This window comes from Heterocephalus glaber, unplaced genomic scaffold (assembly GCF_053883595.1).
Source record: "Heterocephalus glaber isolate CG9 unplaced genomic scaffold, H.glaber_assembly_v1.0 deba00001550, whole genome shotgun sequence".
NCBI classification, from domain to species: domain Eukaryota; kingdom Metazoa; phylum Chordata; class Mammalia; order Rodentia; family Bathyergidae; genus Heterocephalus; species Heterocephalus glaber.
Genome location: NW_028258343.1, coordinates 19,523,940 through 19,545,883, shown reverse-complemented (window position 1 = coordinate 19,545,883; position 21,944 = coordinate 19,523,940). Strand labels below are relative to the sequence as shown.

At 49.5% G+C, this 21,944-nt stretch overlaps 1 protein-coding gene across 10 annotated transcripts in view; it reads left to right on the top strand.

The window, feature by feature from the left end:
• The first annotated feature begins 328 nt into the window (after positions 1-328).
• Positions 329-21,944, top strand: part of LOC101711603 (putative NBPF family member NBPF7) — a 97,620-nt gene continuing 76,004 nt past the window's right edge. For 5 of the 10 annotated variants that reach the window (XM_087190160.1, XM_087190162.1, XM_087190159.1 and 2 more), the window contains exons 1-10: positions 329-7,494; positions 8,202-8,297; positions 8,459-8,535; positions 10,654-10,860; positions 12,760-12,862; positions 13,765-13,973; positions 17,744-17,795; positions 18,499-18,644; positions 19,656-19,707; positions 20,345-20,533. In XM_087190160.1, coding sequence (XP_087046286.1) covers positions 8,478-8,535; positions 10,654-10,860; positions 12,760-12,862; positions 13,765-13,973; positions 17,744-17,795; positions 18,499-18,644; positions 19,656-19,707; positions 20,345-20,533 — 1,016 coding nt within the window. In that variant the 5' untranslated portion in view covers positions 329-7,494; positions 8,202-8,297; positions 8,459-8,477. Of the gene's footprint in view, positions 7,495-8,201; positions 8,298-8,458; positions 8,536-10,653; positions 10,861-12,759; positions 12,863-13,764; positions 13,974-17,743; positions 17,796-18,498; positions 18,645-19,655; positions 19,708-20,344; positions 20,534-21,544; positions 21,695-21,944 lie in introns of those variants that run through there. The other 5 variants (XM_087190166.1, XM_087190165.1, XM_087190164.1 and 2 more) reach the window with 3 other exon arrangements.

The following is a 21,944-nucleotide window of genomic DNA, read 5'->3' as shown; positions in this document are numbered from 1 at the left end:
AGGGGCGCACTGCTCTCCTGTGGTGACCGCCGGAGGTGGGCCGAAGGGCGAGAAGATGGGGAAATTGGCCGCAAACGTGGAGAAGGTGTGGAAGCCTTCGCGGAAGGATGGGGTGAGCGGGGGCCCGGGGCGCTGCAGGCTGGCTTCCACAGCGGGAACCGTCGGGGCTGGACGGGCGCGGGGCGCGGGGCGGCACCCGCCAGTCGCAAGGAGTGGGAGCCCCGATTTCTGGCCTGGCCGCGCTCACCTCGGCCTCCCGCGCCCCGGGAAGCGCAGCCCCGCTACCGCGCGGGCTTTCCCTGTCCTGCATCCGGGCGCTTCTGAGCGTTCTGCTCGCTCGCTGGCTGCCTTCCGCTGTGAGGCAGGGTGGCGGGACGGGTTAGTGTGGAGGCCCTGGGGGTGAGTCTCGCTCCTCGCGAGGTGTGCAGTTCGGGAAGAAGGCCGTGAACCCTCTGAGCCTCTGTAAAGAGGGAAAGAGTCCTCGCGGCATCCCTGAGGAGTGAGCATCATTTGGGTTAATAACCGAGGAAGCCGCTGGAACAGTTGCTGGTGACCGCACTGTCCAGTCTTCATTCCCTTCTCTCCCTTCTCACTGCAGACCTGCGGGTGGCTCAGTGCTGGCCTGGGGGTTGGGGGTGGTGCTTTCTGTGGCGGCTGCTGCGGGCCTCCCTCACCTGGGGATCGTGATGGCCAGCGTTTATTGATGGTTGCAGTGTGCAGGGCATCCATGCTGTCTGGACTTTCATCCTCACAACAGTTGCCATTCCCCTTGGACAGATGGGAAGGCAGAAACTATCGGGTTACATAGCTCAGAGTCATACAGCCACCAAGTGCCGTGGAGCTGGATTTTGATCAGATGTGGCCACATTCCTTTGCCCACTTTCTTCTGAAGGTGTTCATTTCTCCTCTACCTTATATGTCAAATAATGGGGTTGGACTTTTCCTTTGAACTCGCTTCACGCTCTAACCTTCTAAGGTTCTTGACCAGTTAAGTGCACAGACTCCGCAGCCAGAGGCTCTGGGTGTGACTCTCACCTCCACCATAAGCAGCTGGATGCCCTCAGAGGAGCATCTTGCCACTTGGCAGTTGGCACAGAAGTCAGTTCAGCTGTGTGGCATCCTTAGAACAGTGCTTAGCACAAAGAAGGCACTAAGCTAAATGTGAACTGTCTGTCATTTTTCCTTATCTTCACAACTCCCAGTAGGGCCTGGTTCTTAGGTTCTTCTCAAAGGAAAGAGACCTTGTGTGGCCCGGGACTTTGCATACTGTCTTCATTCTGCAGACAGACCATTATTCATTGATACGCCAGGTCCAAGATGATAATATCGTTTTCTCAAAGTCAGCGATGTCACATTACACAACCTGATCACGGGAGTGATAGCCCACTATTTGACACTTTGGGAATTATTAGGGAGAGAGGAATCTTGGGGTCAGCTGGGAATCTTGCTACCACAGAATCACCTGATTGGTGGTCTCCCTGTCCCAGCCTTTGGCTGCCTTTCCAGGAACAGGGGAAGGGGACGTTACCAGAACCTCTGCAGTGAGTCCTGGTCTCCTGCGAGCCATGGCAGCACACGGCGAATTACAGGAAAGGTAGACAAATGAGACTGAGAAGAAGCTGAGCTTTGGGTCTGATCAGTGCTGCTCTGGGCAGCAAAGACAAGAAGCCCTAGCTTGCAGCACCTTTTATTTAGTACATCCCAAGAAACAAATGTAACAAATGAATAATGTAGATTTCAGTATCATATTGGGATGAACAAGGTGTAACAAAAGACTGGGTGGGGGCAGCGGAAATCTAAGAACAATGAGGAACTATGCAGATGAAGATTTAGTTCCTCCCAGGAACTACACAGATGAAGATTTGGTTCCTCCCAGGGCGTCTCCCACAGGTGTGGTCTTGTCCTGGAGGATTACAGCATCATGGGATCATTGAGATCTCCCTTGTGACCTGAGGCCAAAATGGAAGTATGTCTTGGAGTGTTATTGCTGGCCTGTAGGCAGGAGAACTAGGCCTACTCAAATGACTTTTCCCTAGAATTATGTAGCATTGCTCCCAACACAGCTCACTGCTGCAGCTACATCGTGCTCGTTCTGCTGTCTCCAAAGTGCCACTTTCTTTCTCCTTTATTGCCTTTGCTTCTGTTGTAGTCGTTCCTTAGTGGTTTCTATTCTCACCTAGGAGAGGCTGTCACTGACTAGGACACTTGTGTCCGGAAGGCCCTGCCCCTGCTCTGTTTGCTCTGCTGTTGATCTGGAGGCTCAGCCAAGGCCAAGGGGACGGCCTTAGAGTAGGAGAGCAAAGTGTTCTTGGGGCACAGACATCACAACCTGTTGAGATTTGTTCAGGGTGGAGGTATGTGGAAAGGCTGCTGGATCAACTGGTGAGAAGTGGAAGAGGCACAGATTGAGTGCTGAGCCTGTCCTAAAGAGTGACAGCTGGCACTCCTCCCCTTCAGTTTTCACAGTCATTGTGGTTTATTTGTAATGTGTACATTTTTGAGTGTCTCGGGATACTCTTTTTGTACTGACAGGAGTGGGAATTACAGGACCCAAGGCTCTGGTCTCAGCTTATGTTGCTTGACTGCACACTGCATTTCATTACTTGAGTTTTCTAACTCACAGGGATCCTCCTGCCTCAGCCTCCGAAGTGCTGGAATTACAGGCGTGCACCACCATACCCATGAAAGCATTGTTGAAAAGAGATAGAAAGGGTCCTGGGTAGGGCAGTTGGGAACAGATGGTCACTTGGTAGTACAGAGACATTGATTTGATGTCCTAATGGTTCCACATGAGAGGAAAATTCTTAGCATTACTTATGTGCAGAAGAGCAGGCTTTAGTGAAGTGTGAATGCCTCATCCTAACTGGGATGTATATGACCAGTGTGAAGCACTCTCGAGATTTCCTTCAGGCTCTGCCTTGAGTAAGAGGTGCCGGTAAAACAGCCCTGATTTAAAGAGAACAGTCAAGGGCAACCCACTTTCTGATCCCCCTTCTGTCTCTCAGACAGAAGCTATCTTTCTTTCAATAAATTTTTCCTACTCTAAATAAATAAATAAATAAATAAAACAGAACAGTCACAATTCCTGACTTGGCGACATAGAGTCTATGTACTGACAGTGTTTACTGCGATTTTTGTTTGTCCTAAATGTTTACCTGGACCTGTGAAGGAAGACAGCCACCAAGGTGGATTCCAGGTCCCAACAGTAGTGGTGGCAGTGTATGACAGGAGAGGATATGGAGAGGGTCAGGAAGACAAAAGCAATGGCAAGAATCGCCTCTTGTCTCCCATTTAGACCTGTCTATATGCAAAGCTGAGGATTGGATGCAGTTTCCAACATGAAGGGCAAGTTGTCCTACCTGTTGTTACCTATCTGGCATTTCTAGGCCCAATTGAAGAGTCATGGTTTTTTTTTTTTTTTTGGTTTTTTTTATTTTACAAAAACCACTTTCATATTCTGGGCTTCTTCAAAAGTAACACAAATCCACCACTCCTATATAGTTCTGGAAACATTAGCCACAGCAATTAGACAAGAGAAAGAAATAAAAGGAATAAAGATAGGAAAGGAAGAACTTAAACTGTCATTATTTGCTGATGATATGATACTCTACATAGAAGACCCAGAAAACCCTGCCAAAAGACTTCTGGACTTAATTGACAGATTCAGTGGAGTAGCTGGATACAAGGTCAACACTCAGAAAACAACAGCCTTCTTGTACACAAATAACAGACTCACTGAGAGAGAAAGTAGGGCAACAATTCCTTTCACAATAGCACGCAAAAAAATGAAATATCTAGGAATCAATCTAACAAAGGAAGCAAAAGACCTCTACACTGAAAACTACAGCACTCTGAAAAAAAAGAGATCGAAGAGGATATAAGAAAATGGAAAGACATCCCTTGCTCCTGGATAGGAAGAACCAGTATAGTGAAAATGGCCATACTTCCAAAATTGCTACATAGATTTAATGGGATGCCAATTGAAATTCCAACAATATATTTCACAGAATTACAGAAAATAGTCCAAAAATTGATTTGGAACCAGAAGAGACCTAGAATAGCAAAAGCAGTTCTAGGCAACAGAGACATGGCTGGGGGTATCACAATCCCCAACTTGAAACTACACTACAGAGCTGCTGTGATAAAAACAGCATGGTACTGGCAAAGAAACAGTGGAGTAGATTAGAAGATGCAGAAACAACTGCAGACATGCTCAGCCACGTCATCTTTGACAAAGGAGCCAACCATCCCCACTGGAGGAAAGATAGCCTCTTTAATAAGTGGTGGAAAAACTGGATTTCAACCTGCCAGAGATTAAAATTAGACCCATATCTATCACCATGCACTAAACTAAGATCAAAGTGGATTAAAGATCTAAATACTAAAATAGAAACATTAAACTTGCTGGAAGATAAGTTAGGTGGAACTCTTGAAGACATTGGCATAGGAAAAAACTTTATGAACAAAACCTGAGTAGCATGGGAACTAGCACAAAGAATCAACAACTGGGATCTCATCTTATTAAAAAGCTTCTGCACTGCAAGAGAAACCACCAACAGCTAAGAGGCAATCTACAATGTGGGAACAAACTTCAGCAGCTGTACCTCAGACAACGGACTACTATGTAGACTATATAAAGAACTTTAAAAAATCAGACCCCCCCCCCCAAATTCAAAGACCCAGTTCAAAAATGGGTATCTGAAATGAACAGACGTTTCTCAGACAAGTAAAAGCAGCAAGTAAACATATGAAAAAATGTTCAGCATCACTGGTCATTTGAGAAATGCAAAAGAAAACAATACTGAGATTCCACCTCACCCCAGAAAGAGTGGCTGCTATCAAGAAATCAACCAATAACAAATGTTGGTGGTGTTGTTGGGAGAAAGGAACCCTTCTCCATTGTTGGTGGGAGTGCAGACTGGTGCACCCACTGTGGAAATCAATATGGAGATACCTCAAAGAACTAGGACTAGAGGTCCCATTTCACCCAGCTATTTCTTTGCTGGGTGTCTTCCCAAAAGAATTAAAAGAATCATACCATAGCGATGTATGTGCACCCATGTGTATAGTGGCACAGTTTGTAATAGCTAAAGCTTGGAAACAGCCCAAATGCCCATCAACTGGAAACTGGATAAAGATGTGGGGTTTTTTTGTAAAATGGAGTACTATACAGCCATAAATATGGAACGAGAAACTAGAGACATTTATAGCTAAATGGATGCATATTGAGGCCATACTCTTAAGTGAAATAAATAGGACACACATGTGTAAATACTGAATAGTTTCTCTAGTGTGAGAAACTGAAAGTGTACATAAGGATGAAAATGAATAATTGATAATGTGAAATAGGAAGAAAGGGCCCAAAGGCGTAGGGGAAGTAGGAGGGGTAGGGGAAAGGAAAGAAAGGAAAGGAAAAATTATGAGAAAAGGAAAAAATGGAACCAAAGGCTTTTTAAATATTGAACGGTGGAGAGGGTGGAGGGAGGATAGGGAATGGGGAAAAAATAACCAAGGTATATCATGTAAAGGTACAAGTACCCAATGATGAATGCAAATGTATTGTATTCCTAAAATATACCCATAAGAATTTAAGGGGAAAAAAACAAAGTAGCACAAATCATGCTGCTGTTTTTGTTTTGGTTTTGGTTTTGGTTTTCCTTGAGGTGGGGCTTTGATATATAGTTCAGGCAAGTCTTGAACTCACTATGTGCCCCAGGCCGGCCTCAAACCCACAGCAATCCTCCTGCCTCAATCTCCCTAGAGCAGGAATTACAGGTGTGCTCTGCCACGCCTGGCTAAATCATGCTTTTGATCAGTAACCAGCTGAGGGCCCAGGAATTTGTTTTTCTTGTGTCCGTATGGTGGTCTCTGTGGTCCACTGTCAGTACCGTGGTCTCTGGCTGTGTCATGAGCAGGATGTCCCTGGGTGACCACATCGCTGTGGTAAGTTGCAAGAAGAAGACATGAGTGGGCTGGGGCTTTTGTGGTGAAGGATCAGGGAGCATTTATCTGAGGGGCTGCTGTCACAAAAGACCACAAACTCACTGGCTTAAACAACAGAAGGAACCATGTCTCTTGCGGGAGCCCAAGCTGAGCCCACATCCTGAGAAACCAGAAATGAAGGTGCAGATGGAAGAGAGAAAGTCGGCACAAGTGGATGAGAATTCCTCAGAGTGGATGAGGTCGTGGCGAAGCAGGTGGAATGGGAAAAGGTTAGCAGGAAGGTGAGTTGGATGAGAAGCAGCAGGGATGCTGAGGATGGCACACGTCCTCCAGCCTTCCAGGCACAAGCCTGCAGTGCAGTCAGGAGGGAAAGGGATTCCACAGGGGATTTGTGCACCTGGCCAAGGAGCTCCCCTGGGTGGACTCAGAGCAGGATTATGTGACCTGGAAGCACCCGGTCCAAGGATGGGAAGAGAGGACTGTGAGGGCCCAGCCCAGGCCCCAGGGACTAGAATTGGGAGCTGCCCTCATTGTAGATGCCTGCCAGGTGAGTGTGAGTGTAGAAGGAATAACTCGGTGGGAGGAGGTGGAAACCGCACCTTCAGTTGTTCTGCTATAACTTAGGGAGGTGAAGGACAGGGGACTCCTGCCTCAGAACTAGTGAGATTTGTCTGTCCTTCACTCAATCTTAGCTGGAGGCCAAGAAGTGATCTCCTCCTGTCCTCCTCCACTTGCATTAGGTGAAAGTTTGCCCACAGCATCTCTCATGTATTTGGTAATCGCTCAGTTTTTCTCACCCTGTGTTAAAACTTGGGAGTTTAGATAACAGACTTTCTCACTTTCCCAAAGGTCTGAGAGGGAGAACACTAGCAGTTTGAATACCATGTGGCATTTACCCTGCAGTAGGGGTGTGGCAGCACAGAATGTGGTGGACAGGGCGGAGATGCTGTGCCTCCGGACAGGAGAGCACCAGAGGAGGCCCTGAGCACGGTTCTGGTCCGGTTTCAGCAGAGCTCGCAGGTCAATGTCAGCAGGTAGGGTCTGTGTGGACAGGCTGCTCTCTCGGGCAGTGACTGTTTACTCCTGGAGAAGGAGCCCATGGGTGACAAGACACATGTGCAGAAATGTCCTTGTGATGATGGGAAGTTTGCAGGCACTTTGGTGCTGTCCTTGAGTGAGTGCGGTTCAGATCTGAGGTGCTGGGGCCTGTGCTGGGAACTGTACAGACAGAGACAGAGAAACTATCACCTCAGCATCCCCAGAGCTCTCAGGCAGGGAAACCAGCAAGCGGTGGGCAGTGACCATGGGCTTCTTGGACAGGGGAGCTGTTGCTGCGTGGGACTGCATCGACGTCTGTGTTGATTCTCCATCTGGCTTCTCCCACAGCTGCAACACCTCTCTGAAGTTGGTAATGACTGTGACCTCTCAGAATATCATCACTTCCTGGGCTCAAGGTTGGCTGAAAGCCACTCGCATTGCTCAAGTCTGAGGTTGAAGGTGACCTCACCAGTGTTCCCTGACTGTGTTTCCGTCAGCTGCAGAAATGAAGAGGCAAGTTCAGTAAGACTTACATGTTACCCTGATGTCCTTGGCTTTGTCTGATAAGAGCTTTTCAACTTCACTCTTCTCTCCATGCATAAAGACAAATTCAATACCATGTGTAGTCCTAGTACTATAGTAGTTGTTTTATCTTCAATTTTCAGATAAAATAGTGCAGCAGTATTGAAAACAATTTTTATATTTGAATTTGCCAACATAATGAACAATGTGTGACTGACATCCCAGTTTTCTGGTGCTCCAGTGATTGGTAAACAACGTTTGTTCTACTAAAACAAGAATCAGCTAATATCCCTGTTGTGCTTCTCTTGTTGGCCTTATCAGATATAAAAGCTCTCCTGAGCTCCAGAGCTTAGATCTGCAGCAGTTCAGCTCATGCAGTGCATTTGCTGCCCTGTGCTTAAACACTGCTGATTATGCAGGGGATGCAGAGTTGGGCATGGCAGCCCTTAGAGGAGCTTCGCCTATTGGCACCAGGGCCACTAAGGACTGTCAGTACTGTCAGTGACAGCATCTCTCCTGGACAGTGCTGAGCCCACCCTGGAGAAAGGGAAGAGGACAGGGAGGGGGCATAGCCCTGGGCTCTCTGCCTCCCAAAGATTTAGGATGAAAGGACCCTGGGGAATCTCTCCAGTGAGTGTCCTACAGGTGAGGGTTCACACACACTTCGCATGGCTCCCATCCCTGGTTTCCTTTCACAGATAATGGTTAGATTTAGCAACATCAGGAGAAGCCACTGAGACATGGACTGCAGAGCCTCAGTTCAAGATCCTGCTGAGAAAGTGAAGCAGGCAGGGGTCAGTGCAGGAGAGGGGTCCGTGTCAGTATCAGGAGAGTGCATTGGTGGCCTTCAGTGGTGGTGATGACTCCTGGAAAGACCTCTGTCCCCAGGAGTCCCCGATGACAGCCCCAGATGCCAGATAACTAATAGAACCACTCCCTTCCTCTGACCTCACAGGAAGGTGAGTCCTTTGCCCATGCAGCCTGCCGAGAAACATGGCTGTGACTCCGGAAAGAAAGAAAACAGATCCCAGTGTAAGTGACAGTAGAAAAAGCAGTTGTGTATAAAATGAGCAGATGATGGATAGAGAAAGGGACTGTGGTATCGCCAAGGAGCTGGCTCGGGTGAATGTTGTGTGTTAGAAAAGGGTGTGTGGTACAGATATGACCCACTAGGCACTAAATTTGTAGCTGAGGGTCTGAAGTCATCTGCACTGTTTATCCTCTACTGTTTCACCAATATACTTCTCTCATGGAGGCCCAGGATTTCTTCAGAATCTGAGATCGTCTGAAAACCACTGGCATCCCATGGTGTAATTGGAGGATGGTGTGGGGTGAAGGTGGCCTCCTTCTCAGGTGTTGATCCTGTCCCCGTCCTTCCCTTGGACATGGATGCTCTGTGGTCCAGGATCACACCTGTTGCCCCCCGAATCAGGAAATCTGACCACTAACCTGGAAAGTGTTGGCCATGCGAGCAGAGCATCTCTGCAGAAGGTGCAGGCTCACGATACCTAGGTGGGGATGGGTGCTGAGAAAGTACAGGTGCTGAAAAAGCCGCCCTCTCTCCTCAACCTCAGCCTTGGTGTCACTGGGCCCCATGGCACATGTGCACTGAGGCTCATCACCAACCAGACTCCTGGCCATAACTTACCGCATTGGGCTCATGGGATTCAGCCGGTCAGCAGCTCTCGGTTAGCTACTACGTGTCTATCAGTGGTGTCCAGTAACAGCTTCTGATGGGCCATGTTTTGTTCTAGTCCCCGGTGAACTAAACGCAGACATACAAATACCATTCTGTTTACCTGTCTTCCCCAAACCGAAACTCCCAAGTATTCAAGGTTTGGTACTGAACTATTTTTAATCACGTTGACAGTTGGGAAAAGGTCTTGTGGGGCTAAGCTGTAATCCAGAAATCACAATTTAGTGGCATTAAAAAAGACAACCACAAAAAGCAACCCAACCTAGAGGAGAAGGCTAAGTGGTAGTGACGTCAAACTTAGCTATGGGAAAAGCCAACAGTTTTCCCACGGAGAGAGAAGTAGCTAACATAAAAAGGACATATTGTAGCCAGGATAATATTGGTGAATACAAAAAATTAAAGCCTTACTAATTTAGTAATGTCTCTGTGTCGTGTGATGCTCTTTGTTCTACACATTTCATGGGTTTAGAAATAATGGATGATGCGGGGCATTGTGGCACCCAGCTGTAATCCCAGCACTCGGGAGGCTGGCTGAGGCAGGAGGATCTCCATGAGTTTGAGGCTGGCTTGGGCTACGTAGCTAACCTGGAGGGGGTGAATATTCAGAGAAAAAAAGTCCTGATAGTTTGACATGTTTACGTTTCCTTAGCTTTGCAGTTTGGATGTCAACAAAACCCCCAAGAACTGTTTTAATGATAAAGAAAGGACAAAGTCACTTCCAGACCACCCTAAAGAAACTGTAAACTGTTGGGAAACAATTTTTGTTTTGATGGTGTTAGACATGAGAAGTGTGAACTCTTTTTGAGAAATATGCCTACTTTTGGGGGGAAAGTGGTTGTTGGGATGAGCCCAAGGGTGCACAGCCTTCGGGGGTGGTGGATGAGTGAGTGGGAGGTCCTCATATGATGGTGGGGACTTTCTGAAGCCACTGGGGGGCCTTGAGTATGAGCACAGCCTGGGCAGCTGGAAGGGAGGGGCTCCTTGGAATTCCATGACCTCCCCACCTTCCAATCCGCTGCCTTTAATTGTCAGCCATTGCCAGCACCCTGGGCCATAACTGCCTCACTCGTGTCTAGTCTGAGCCACAGGCAGCACCTTCTGCTCTGAACTCAGATTCTGGATACTTGTTTTTACGGTGAAATTCTCAAGTGTTGTGAGGTGTTGATCGACTTGTTCCCAACAGTGAGTTCATCAGTGTAGTTATTGTCCTCCTTCATTCCTGATCCAACCTGTTTGATTTCCTTTTTGTTGTTTTCTGAGACAGGATCTTGCTATGTAGTTCAGGCTGGATGTGAACTCACTACATAGTCCAGGCTACCCTCTAACTCACAGCAATCCTCCTGCCTCAGCCTCCCAAGTGCTGGGGTTACACACACCCGAGTGCATGTGTCACCGTGCCCAGCTTGATTTCCTTTGATTTTAACCCAGGTTGTGTTTGGATTTCTTCTCCACAGTCCTTGGATGTACATCTACTGCTACCGAGGTCACCATGGCAGTACCACTCAGCCCCAGTCCAGGGGCTGAAGTGAATGTTGTGGAGTTCAAGGAGTATAAGTGCTCTTGGGTGGGAGAGAATAAACTGCAACTTGAAGACCGCAGATCAAGTTCTGTTAGACCTGAAGCAGCTGTTGGCTCCCTAGACACCAAAGTGCAGAAATGTGGTGAGTTGTGTAGGTTCACAGTGAGCAGGATGATAAATGGTTCTGTTTTCTCTCCACAAATGAAAAATAGTCTCCAAAAGTGATTCTTTTCTTCACTTTATCGAAATTAATTTACCTTCCCATATTTGTAGAAAGGTAGAAGTTGGTATCTTGCCCTCCATCTGGATGGAAGACGGGGGCTCAAAGCATTTACCAGTGTTTCCCAGTTCAGAGTGAGGAGTGGGGTGGGACCCAGGTAAAAATCCCAGTTACCGATTGCTGTTGAAGGCAGGGAATGGTGTGCTTTTCTCAAGAATGGGTCAGGCCATTTCGGTGAGGACCCTCTGTGTCCCCTCTCAGATCCTCCAGATGTGTAGCATTACTCTTGGCCTACTGTTCTGGGACCAGGGGCCTCGCCTTGCCCTGAAGCTTCTGTGGAGGCCAAGTGGGCACGGCACCTGCTGGTTATGTTGGGGAAAGCTGGGGGCAACAGGTTTCAGAGGACCTTGGGGGGGATTCTGCTCCTAACTGAACCTATGGCAGCCACCATTGTTGCCATGGAGACCAGGGACTTGAATGGCATTGGGGAAGACCTGCTTTGTGGGGCACAGGCTCTTCTTAGGTGTCCAGGACAGCCGTTCCTGTCATTCAGTGGAGGGTGTGTCTGGGATGGGAGAATGTGGCACCCATCTGTCTCTCCAAGAGCTGGTGGACTCTCGGGAGGGGCTGAGCAGCAGGCCCAGGTACACCTCGGGGGCCTGAGCTCTGAGACGTGAGGCTGCAGGAGAGGGGGTGTGGAGGAGGCCAGCTGTGGTCCAGCCAGGGTCACGAGCAGAGCACCGCCCTCCCGTACCTGGCCCCATAGCAGAGCCTGTTGGCCTGTGCAGGAGAGGGGCTGTGGTGACTGAGGAGTCAGGGAGGGCGCTTGGCCCAGCACCATCACCAGAGGGACCGTCACCCGCTCTGAGCCTGAAGTCCTCACACCGACCTAGTGTTCCTTCCAACAATCCATTAGTAGGGGTTTTTGGTGAGTTGAGAGGGACTCAAGAAAAAGTGGACCGTGTGAAGGAGTCTCCAGGTGAGTTTTGGGAAGAGGCCAACTGCATTTCACTCGTGTCATCCGTCCATAGAATCAGATTGAAGAGCAGGAAAAGATGTTGAGGGTGACAGAGGAGAAAGCCATCCCCAGGCCCTGTGGAGGACATGTGTGGAGCGCGGGTGCTGGGGTGTCCCTGGGCTCTAATCCAGGAGTCTCCTCCTCGGTGCCCTCAGGCTCCTCCTGTTCTGTGGTCTCCACCAGTCCCTCATCACTGGGTCGCAGTGAGCTAGCTCTGAGTTAGTTGCAGTGACACTCTTACAACAGTGCCCGGCACAGGCACCCACTCACTGTGGGCCTTGCTATTCCACCTGAGCACCAGCTTTACAGTGTTGGGTATTTACTGTCCGCTCCTTACGCTGTCTTGCCGCACATTGTATACACATTGCCAGGCAAGATTTTTTCTTTTGTCTTTGAGAACCATGTTCCTCACAGGAATCCCATCCCACGGGAACTTTCAGCTCTACTCCAAGAATAGAGCTGGCACCGCTTCATGCCCAGCTAAGGGTGTGAGTTCAGAGGCTATGGGCCTGGCCATTCCAGTGGTCCTGGACACCCATTGAGACTTGGGGATGTGAGTTCTGACTCTGTCACACCGTTAGTCATTTGTCAGTATACTTGCCTGGCAGCTTCTCTGTCCTTATCACTAATGGAGACCATCAGACACTACCTGTTTGAGAGAGTAGGAAATCAAAATACGGTGATGGTGGCAGAGAGCCTGGTGCTGAGCTGTCCTTGTGATGGGCGTGGCCTGCTCCTCTGCAGGCGGTGCCCACAGCCACGTGTCCAGCTGTCCACTGAGGCGGACACATCTCTTTTCTCAGGAGGTGTAAAGTTCAAAGATGATGTGGAGTCTCTGCTTGGGGAGAAGCCGCAGCCCAAAGAGCAGGAGCTGTCCGCAGAGCTTCCCCTGACCGAGCAGCTCAGGTAAGGGGTGTGTGCAGGGCGGGTGGGGGGAAGGTGTGTGAGTCCCTGAAGAGGGCAGCTCAGGTGTGAGAACCAAGAGCTGTGTGCGCCAGGGAGGGCAGAAGCCTCATAGCCACAGGCTCCACGGTTATATGTGGGGAAGAAACAGGTGCTAGCTGTTGGACTAGGACTGTTCAGAAGACCCTCATTTGCACTTTTTAAAAATACATTGAGCTCAATTTCACATGATATAAAACTAAGCCACCAGTGGTTTAGCTCAGTGTTTCCGCCGCCTACCCCACAAGCGCAAGGACCTGAGTTTGATCCCCAGTACCAAAAAAAAAAAACAGTTTAAAACTAAGCAAATGAAAGTAAATAACGATGTGGCGGTTGTTGAGGTCGCAGCCTGTGGTGTGGTGCAGTCCCTCCCTCATCCCTCTTCCTCCCGGTCACCTGCTGAGGGCTGAAGGCACGTCCTCCATTCAGAAGAATCTGTCTTCCTGAGCCTGCAGAGTTCTGGTCTTCCATTTTTCTCCAGCTACCCCAGCTGTATCCGGACACGTGTCTGTGTTGGGTGTGCGTCCCAGCTCTGCCCAGGGCCCTGTGTCTCTGTTGACCCAGACACTTCCATGGCCAAATGTGGAAGTGACAGGACATCTTTTAGGCAGGAGACCCGGGAGACCTGGCTTTGATTACAGAAGAGGAGATGAGGGCAGTGTCAGGCATCCTACAGGAGCACTTGGTGGTGCAAGAGAGCCCTTTAATTTGTCTTCTTTTTTCCTTTGCCACAGGGAACTGTCCAGACACATGCCTGAGTTCTGCTTGAGGGGCCTTGGGGATCTTGTCACAAAACCTCTCTCAGTGCCTCTGTAAACCCCATGCACCTCTCTGTGGTTTCACGTTGGTGCTTCTCTCCCTCCTAGGGTGTCCACGTTGCTCATTCGAGAGCAGAAATGGGAGCTCTCTGAGTTAACCAAGAAGCTGAAAGAAGGGAGAGCAGTGTCATTGCTGCTGAAGGAGTCTCTGGAGGTCCACCTCAGTCGAGGTCACCCTGACACTGAGCACAGCTGGCAACAGGGACTGGCTGCAGGGTGCAGGCTGGCAGAGCAGCTCGTCCACATGCTCAAGCCAGGTGAGGAGACATCAGGCCCTAGTTTCACTGAGCTGTAATTACGGGTCACTACAGTCACAGGGTGACTTGTTTGATGAGCTGTCCTGGCGCCCGTGTCCTTTAGAGCTGTGGCAAATTCAGGAGTGGCCCTGTGGGAACACAGGGGATGAATACACAGCATGGAGGTCACAGCATCCCAGTGTGCTTTGTCCCTGATGGAACCTGGCCTCTGTCTTGAGGCAGCAGCATCCCGTCACATTTTAAAGCCATGAAGGGGAATGTGGCAGGAGGCAGCTCATCAGAATACATATCGTTCTGGACTAAGAAAATTTCCCAAGCTCCAGCCTGACGGCTTTCTGTACTCAGTGTGTGACTGATCACTTCATCTTTCCTGAATTCCTGTCTCCTGATGTACAGAAAAGGGATTGCGTGGTCTTGTTCACTCTCTTATGCAGGAAGAGAATTGTCAAAATGCACTTAGGAAAGAGAACAACCCTTTTGCCCCTGGGGTTGGTTTAGACCCTCGATCCAGTAGCACCTGGGAGACTTCAGCACCTCCCTCAGAGAGAATTTCCCCGTCCCAACACAGCCAGCCTGCTGTGTTTCCTTCCCTGTGAGTGAGGAGCCACAGTGATAGTTACTGGTAACAAGACTGCAGTGTCTGTCAGGTTTACTCTGTCAGGCCCTCTCCAGTGTCCTGCAGAACGGTTCGCTGCCCTAAAAGTCCACTGTGTCCACCCAAGTATCCATCCCTCCCTCACCCAGATCCCCGAAGACCCAGTCTCCGAGTATCATCCCTGATGCGGTTTGCAAAGATTTCCTCCCGGCATGTGGCTCACCTTTGAGCGGTCTCAGCAGTGTCTTTCTTCATAGAGCAGAGGTCAGATTTGTCACAGTCCAACTTACTCCTTCTTTTCTTTTGTGGACTGCCCTCTTGTTCTGGCTAAGAGATGCCCTGAGGCAGTTGACAGAGATTTTCTTCTTTGTTGTCTTTTCTCTTCTGAAAAATGTTTTTAATCTTATATCTATAATCCATTCTGATGTAATTTTTGGGAAACTGGAAGGGCTTTGTCTAGAGTTGGTTTTGTATGGCCAGTGCCTGCCTGTCAGGGACCAGGATATATGAGGAATTATTGGGGCCAAATTGTGTGACTTATGCCCCACAGTCCCAAGGCCGATGTAACCTGCCTTAGGAAACAGAAAAGCATCCATTTGAAAGCTGTATGGAGAATGCTCGTAATCTCCCTACTCCTGTGGCAAGATAACATCTGCCAAGGACAGTGTAAAGAATGGTAGTTCCTTATTAACTTGGGGAGGCATTGGAGTATAGAGAAGAGCCTGTTCCCTTTCACACACTCCCCTTGTAAAAGTGTAACTTGTTCCCTATTATTCAAATGTCGTTTCAACCATTACTGTTCCATGACCCCCTCTGCCTGTGCTTCTCGCTGGCTAATAAAAGCCGGTCAGCCATGGAGATTGTCAAGTCTGTTCACTAGAGGCTGTCTATTCCAGGTCCCCTTGCATCTTGGATATTTCTTTGTTTCTTCTTCTTCCCGATTGTCCCCCCTCACAGGTGTCCAGGGGTCTGATCAGCCCTCGGCACCTGTCCACTTGTTCCAGCACCTCTCATTAAAGACTCTCCTTTCTCTGTGATTGGCCCTGGCTCCTTGGTGAGCTCTGTTGCTGAGGCCTGGTTCTGGGCTCTGTTCTTGGTGCTCATCCGTGCCTGTCCTCCCAGCACCACCCTGCCAGAGCTTTCACTTTGATCTCTGTCAGTATTGTGTTTGCTCTTTTGGTCTTTCGACTCCAAATAAACTTGAGAATCTATCTGATGTCTTCAAAATTGTTGGATGGTTTTATATTGCAATTGGTTAGAATTGGTAGATGGAGTAATTTTGACAGTTGTGAGCTTTCTTCATGTATGTGGATTATGTCTGCATTTGTGTAGCTGGTCAAGTCACTTATACATGTTTTGCTAGGTTCATGTATTAGAGTTTTATTTATTTTATTAATAGAAATGGTAATGTGTTATCACTTCAAATTCCATGTGTTTGTTCCTGGTGCAGATGACAGAGCAGGTGATCTGTGTATATTACCCATGTATCCTGAACTCTTGCTATGAATGTTTTTTATACCCAGGAAGTTTTTGTTGGTGCTATCTCGTGATTTTTAAAAATACTACTGATGCTATTTTCAGTGGTAGGGAATCCTCTTACCTTTGAGTTCTAGCCCTAGCCAAGTGGTTTTTGCTTGTTTGGTTGATTGTTTTTTAATTTAAGCTATTTCGTTCCCTTACCTCTTTTCATTTGGTGTTTGCATATTTCTGTTGATACTTTTTTGAGGTGATGCATCCTTTCTGAGCCATCTCTAGTCTATGGTGAGCCTGACAAAGGCCTTCTGCATTTCTGTTCGGGTTGTTAATATCATTTCCTTTCAGTCTTGTCTCTCTGCTTCCCTGTCCATTGGGTATCTTTCCGGTCAGACCTGTGGGCATGTTCTTCATGCTGCGGCGTTAAATTCCTCTTCTGGTAACTCAGAAGGTCTGGATGGTCTGCCAGCAAAAATTGTCCTCTGTTTCCCAGTCTCTTCAAGTCACAGTGGTTTCTGCCCTTTTGCTGGGGAGTGCGGAGGCTGCTGACCCTGAGGAGGCTGGGGCAGCAGTTCATGCAGGCCATCTTTGTAACTTTTGGTAGCTCTTTCTGTAAAAAAAAAAGTATTTGGAATTTATACTCATGGCATATTCTTTACCATTATCTTGTAGGATACTTCTATTTTTATTAAATAAATTATATTAAATCTGAGCCTTTTATGTGAAAAAAAAAATCACACTGGCTCCTTGTCCATGAACTTAATTCTTTCCACAATTCTGCTCACAGGCCAAACCGGTCACTAACCAAATCAAAATCAGTTGTTAGGTTCGATGTTGACTTTGTGGGAAAATTTGATTTGGTTCACGACCAGATTTTGATTCATTCAGTTTGTGACCAGAATCATGGAATGAATTAAGTTAGTGAACCTAGGTACCACTGTTTCTTGGAAGCCACCTGCATGCAGCTGGATGACATGAGTGGAGGCTGATCCAGTATTCAGGGAGGATTTGTGTTTCTCTTCTACAGTTCAGCTGTGTTTTTGGTGTGCTCTAGCTGTAGTTGCTGCAGACGAAATTCTCCTGTGAGCTATTTATTTCTGTCTGCTCCACTGTCTCACATTCTGTCTTTATTTTTCACGTTTTGTTGTTTTGAGGCAGGGTCTCACTGTGTAGCCCAGGCTGGCCTTGAACTCCCAGCAATCCTCCTGCCTCAGCCTCCCGAGTGCTGGGATCACAGCTGTACTCCACTATGCCTGGCCATTCATGTCCTCTTGATAGTTCTGCTAAAAGTCTACACCTGCAGTTCTTCCATTTGGCTCCTCTGCTCTGACACGAGAGCCCTGCTGGTGGGTGGGCAGGTGTGCAAGGAGAAGAAGCACAGCACAGGCCTGTGATGCAGTGTCTGGTTCTCGTGAGCTTGAGCCCAGGGCTGTCACCTTCCCAGGGGTGTTTCGGTGTCCCTGCCTCCTCTGTTCGCTGTGCCCAGTGCCCTGAATTCCCCTCTGGGCCACCTGAAATATTAGCAAGCACTAGTTCTCTAGCACTCTGATGGAGTGCTCATGTGCTCCAGCGGAAGTAGAGGAGGCCCCGTGCCCGTCCTCTGATCCGTCCTAGATATTTTCATTGCAGAGAAGCCCAGGGCCTGTGATGGGGATGGGGAGCTACTCTGTGCCTGACTGCACATTTGTGAATTTGCTTGCAGAGATTCCAGAACAGGAGGAGGATGGAAAAGAACAGCTGTTGCTGGGCCCCAGGTAACTAACTGGATCGTCAGGGCTGGGACTTGCGTGGGGACCAGAGGAGGTGGGTCCCCGAGGGAGCAGACCAGGAGGTCTAGAGTGCCCAGATTTCCCATGCAGAAAGGTAACCTGAAAATGGCACTTGGAGTTCATTCTGCCAAGACAGGGGGACAACTTTCTATCAAGGTGTGCGGTGTCCCCGTGGAACTCGTTTGTATCCAAGTGGACCTAACCGGCCTCTGTTGGGTGGAGAAGCTGAGGCTGAGCTGTGGATCTGGCTCTGTGCGGGTGTCCTTAGCGCGTTGGCAGGGATTTCGTACTGAGGAACCTAAGAAGATCAAAATATCTGTCATTTCCTGCATCTGTGGAAAGAGGCCCAGACTACACAAGGTCTTAGGACCCTGATACCTCCGCGGCAGTGACTGAAACACATAGAGGAGTCACACAATTTGTAGGGAAGGTGGAGCCCTGCTGTGGTCTCTGGGTGTGCTGGGGGTCGTGGTTGTGTCACACGGGGTGTGGGGACTCTGTCCTCATCAGCCTGTTGTCCAGCCCGTGCACTGTGCATCTCCTCCTGTCTCCTGCCCTCCTGGGAGGTGACTCTGTCTTTGAAGTTTTCATCCTCTACCTTCTGTGACAACTCCCTCATGTCTGTCTCGACCACCTCGGAATCTTGTGCCCATCTCACTTGGTTTTACTGTGTTCTTTATCCCAACAGTGTGAGTGCAGAGGGCCTGCAGCGGGAGGAGGAAGAAGACCATTTGACTCCCTCTGGCGGGTCTGAGCCTGGTGAGACCCAGCAGCCTCCCTGCACCACTGCTGCCCTGGTAGATGAGGTAGAGACCCCTTCTCCAGGTGCCTCCGGTGAGTCCCGCATTATGAAGGAAACCACACTCACCTCACCCATTTCTGGTGGCCCCAGTGCAAACTCAGGGCAGCAGACACAGAGGGGACAGGCTGGCACGGACGTAACAGACTCACAGCAGCAAGGTTACCGCTCCTGGCGGGCTTTGTTCATCTGCACAGGTTCGCTTTGTCCAGCTGGAGCAGCTGATGTCTCCCACAGTGCTCTGGTAATTGTGGCTCCTGAATGCTGTGCTTTGGCCTTCAGTTACGTACAAATACATCGCTCCACTTGAGTTGTTCGCGGGAGATGTTGTTATGGTTCCTGGACGCCCAGCCACCGTCTCTGTCTCTTCTAGCTGTCCTCTGCATGAAAGGTGTCAGTTCCCTGCCAGGGTGTAGACAACCATGACTGCGCCTGACCGTATTCCTGGGGGTGCCGCTGAGCCTTGCCACTCTCGCCTCCTTGGATGCAAGCGTCGTCTTCTCTCAGCAGCCCCTGGGATCTCTCCCCCTTGAGGCTCTGTAGAGCTGTCCATCCACACAGGCTCAGCCAACAGTCTCCACAGTCCCTGTGCAACCCTGAGGCTCAGGCCTAGGACCTGCAACCCCTGCCACTATGCAAGGAACCCGTGTCCCGGGGAGCACCAGGGACCTTTCTTTGAAGAGTTTGTATATTTCACATCAGTCTCATCCCAGGGTCTCCACTCAACTGTACATGGAGAGTTCCTGACGAGCCTTGTGGCTCCAGGATCACCAGAGGCAGTTAGGCAGGTCCTAGGATGTCTGTGGGAAGAGGCTAGCTGAGCTGTGTCCCAGCATTCAGGGCAGGAGCCTGACTTGCTGACCTGTAGCTGTCTGTCCCATGGCTCAGGAAACAAGCCCCATTACTTCTCGCAGAAAACGTCCTATGCCTCCTGCAGTGTTGCTCTCAGACTGTTCGTTTGCTTAGAGAATAATGACAGCCGTGGGCTTGCAAGGTGTGAGCAGGGATGGTATGATGTGACCATCCCCGTCTGACTTTATTTACAGAAAATCAAAATCACCCTGAGGACGAGGACACCCTGGAGCCAGAATCGCCCAGGTAACTGAGCATGGAGGACCAGTGATGGTAACCAAGGTGTCATGGAGATTTCCTGTATAGATCCCAGGGAAATCAGATCTCCTGAGCACACTTACTTCACCCAGTCAGGCAGCCACCGAGTCTGTGTTTAAACCATGCTGCTAACCTTGTTTCCTTTTCTTGTATGGACTATTGCTTTTACTAGTTTCTTGGTAATCCAAATAGAATCCAGGAGAGCTATCATGACCGTGGGTTTCAGTATTCATGCACACGTGGCCACTTGTTCCCTCGAGGATTAAACTCAGAGAGGGATGCAGAACTGACCTCTGCATACGAGGCCTTGGCTCATTGTCAGGTTTATCACAGGCAGGAAACTATGGAGCTAAGGAAACAGGGCAGACATGAGGTGTAGGTGTAGATGTGCTCAGGAATCCACACTATGCCAGATCATTTATGCGCTGGTCTCAAACAGGCGTGAGCTTTCCATTGGAAGGGCCCCCTCAGATGTGCTCAGAGGAGTCCCGGGCACAGTCCTGTGCCTGAACAGTCAGCCCATTTACACTCTGCTGGTTTCCCTGCTTCTTGTCATTCTTGACCATGCCTGAAAGCTGAGTGCTAATTGCAAATTTTGCCATCTCTTCTCTGCTGGGCATTTCAGGGTTATAATTGAAGATCTGGCCTTGGATTTGAAGCCTATAGAGCAGTTTCAGAGATGGAGGGACATAATCTTCTACCTGCGACTGAGTCTGAAGGACATGCTGACCCCAGATGGACCTGTGAGCCACCAGGAACAACATGCAGAGAGGCGCAGGCTGGCCAAGAGCCCTCGCCCTCCAGCTCAGCCCAGGTGAAGTGGCTGCGGGCCCTGGTCAACACTGGGCTTCTCCAAGGCACCCAGCTGTGGGAGACCCCGGCAGACAGGCCATCTCTACATCACTTCCCTTACTGTCTACGTTTTCCTGGGAGTCTCGGCTCATCAGGATGCCGCCCTGGAGGAACACTTGGGGGGAGGAACACATGGGGTGGAGGCCACACAATTCCCCCTCACTGTTCTCCCCGATAGAATGGGGCTCCTGACACCAGCAGCCTTCCTCGCCATCCTCACAGGGAGGGGAGATGGGGCGGGGGGTTAGGTTCCTCACAGTCTGGGCTGAGGGCAGTTTTCTCTCAGGTGTCCTCACGCTGACTTTATTGTGGCTGAGGGGTTCCAGATCCTTGCATGATTTCCGTTTGCTCATGTGTCTACAAGGCGCTCAGGGTTGTTACACTGGAGTTGTAGCATTCGCGTAGGGAATCTCTGTGAGTGTCCTTTCAGAGGGCTGTTGTCACCCTGAAAAGTTTCACTAAGGATTGGATGTCACAGAACGTGGTCTGGGACATTGGGTAACATTGGGAGAATGGCCACTACATACGTGGTAAGAGGATGATGGAGGGTGCGAGGAAGTTACCAGGGTGTGGGCATTGTAGGGCAGGCTTGTATCTCCTTTCCTTAGTGAAAGGAGGCAGAGGGATGTGAGAGCCATGGTGAGCTAGAGATCCATTTACCCTGCACTCCAGCTGTGTGACAGGAGCAAGGAGTATCCAGTGCTCGGCTGACCAAGATCCAAGTGAACTTGGCCCAGGAAAACTCATAGCTCATCAGGATAATCATCCCCAGATGGGGACGTTGTGCATGGAGGAGCAGCCTGCACCCCAGACTGTTTCTGCTGAGGTGACACAGGTCATTCAGTGCAGTTCCCCATGTCCCTCCAAAAACCCTGCGTGCTCATTCGTGTCCTCGCGCTCAGGTGGGTGGGGTGGGCATGGGGGAAGTGGCACCATGGAGTGACTGTCTGCACCTTTCTGAATTTGCTTGCAGAGCAGCACTGCAATGGGGATGATGAGGAAGAAACAGAGTCCCCAGACTCCAGGTAACCGAGCGTGGTCAGGGCTGTAAGCCAGTGTGACAGGAGAAGGGTTGTGTGAAAGCCAAGACCCGGGGTTGGGAGTGGCCACAGATTTCAGTCAGGGTGAGAAAAGCCTGGCGATGGCCATGGTGTCATTCACCCAGCCAAAGGCACCATGGCCTTCACCAAGGCCCTGTGTGTCCTCTGGGGATTCAGAGAGGGCATCTGTGCAGGGAGAACTAAGCAGTTTGGGGCCGTTATTGTCCTTAAAGAAGCCTGAGAGAGGTTAAAGTGAGGATACCATGCACATCGGCTCTGAACTGTTGCTCTGAGTGCATGGAGAGCTGAGACACAGCGAGGAAAGTTGTGGAT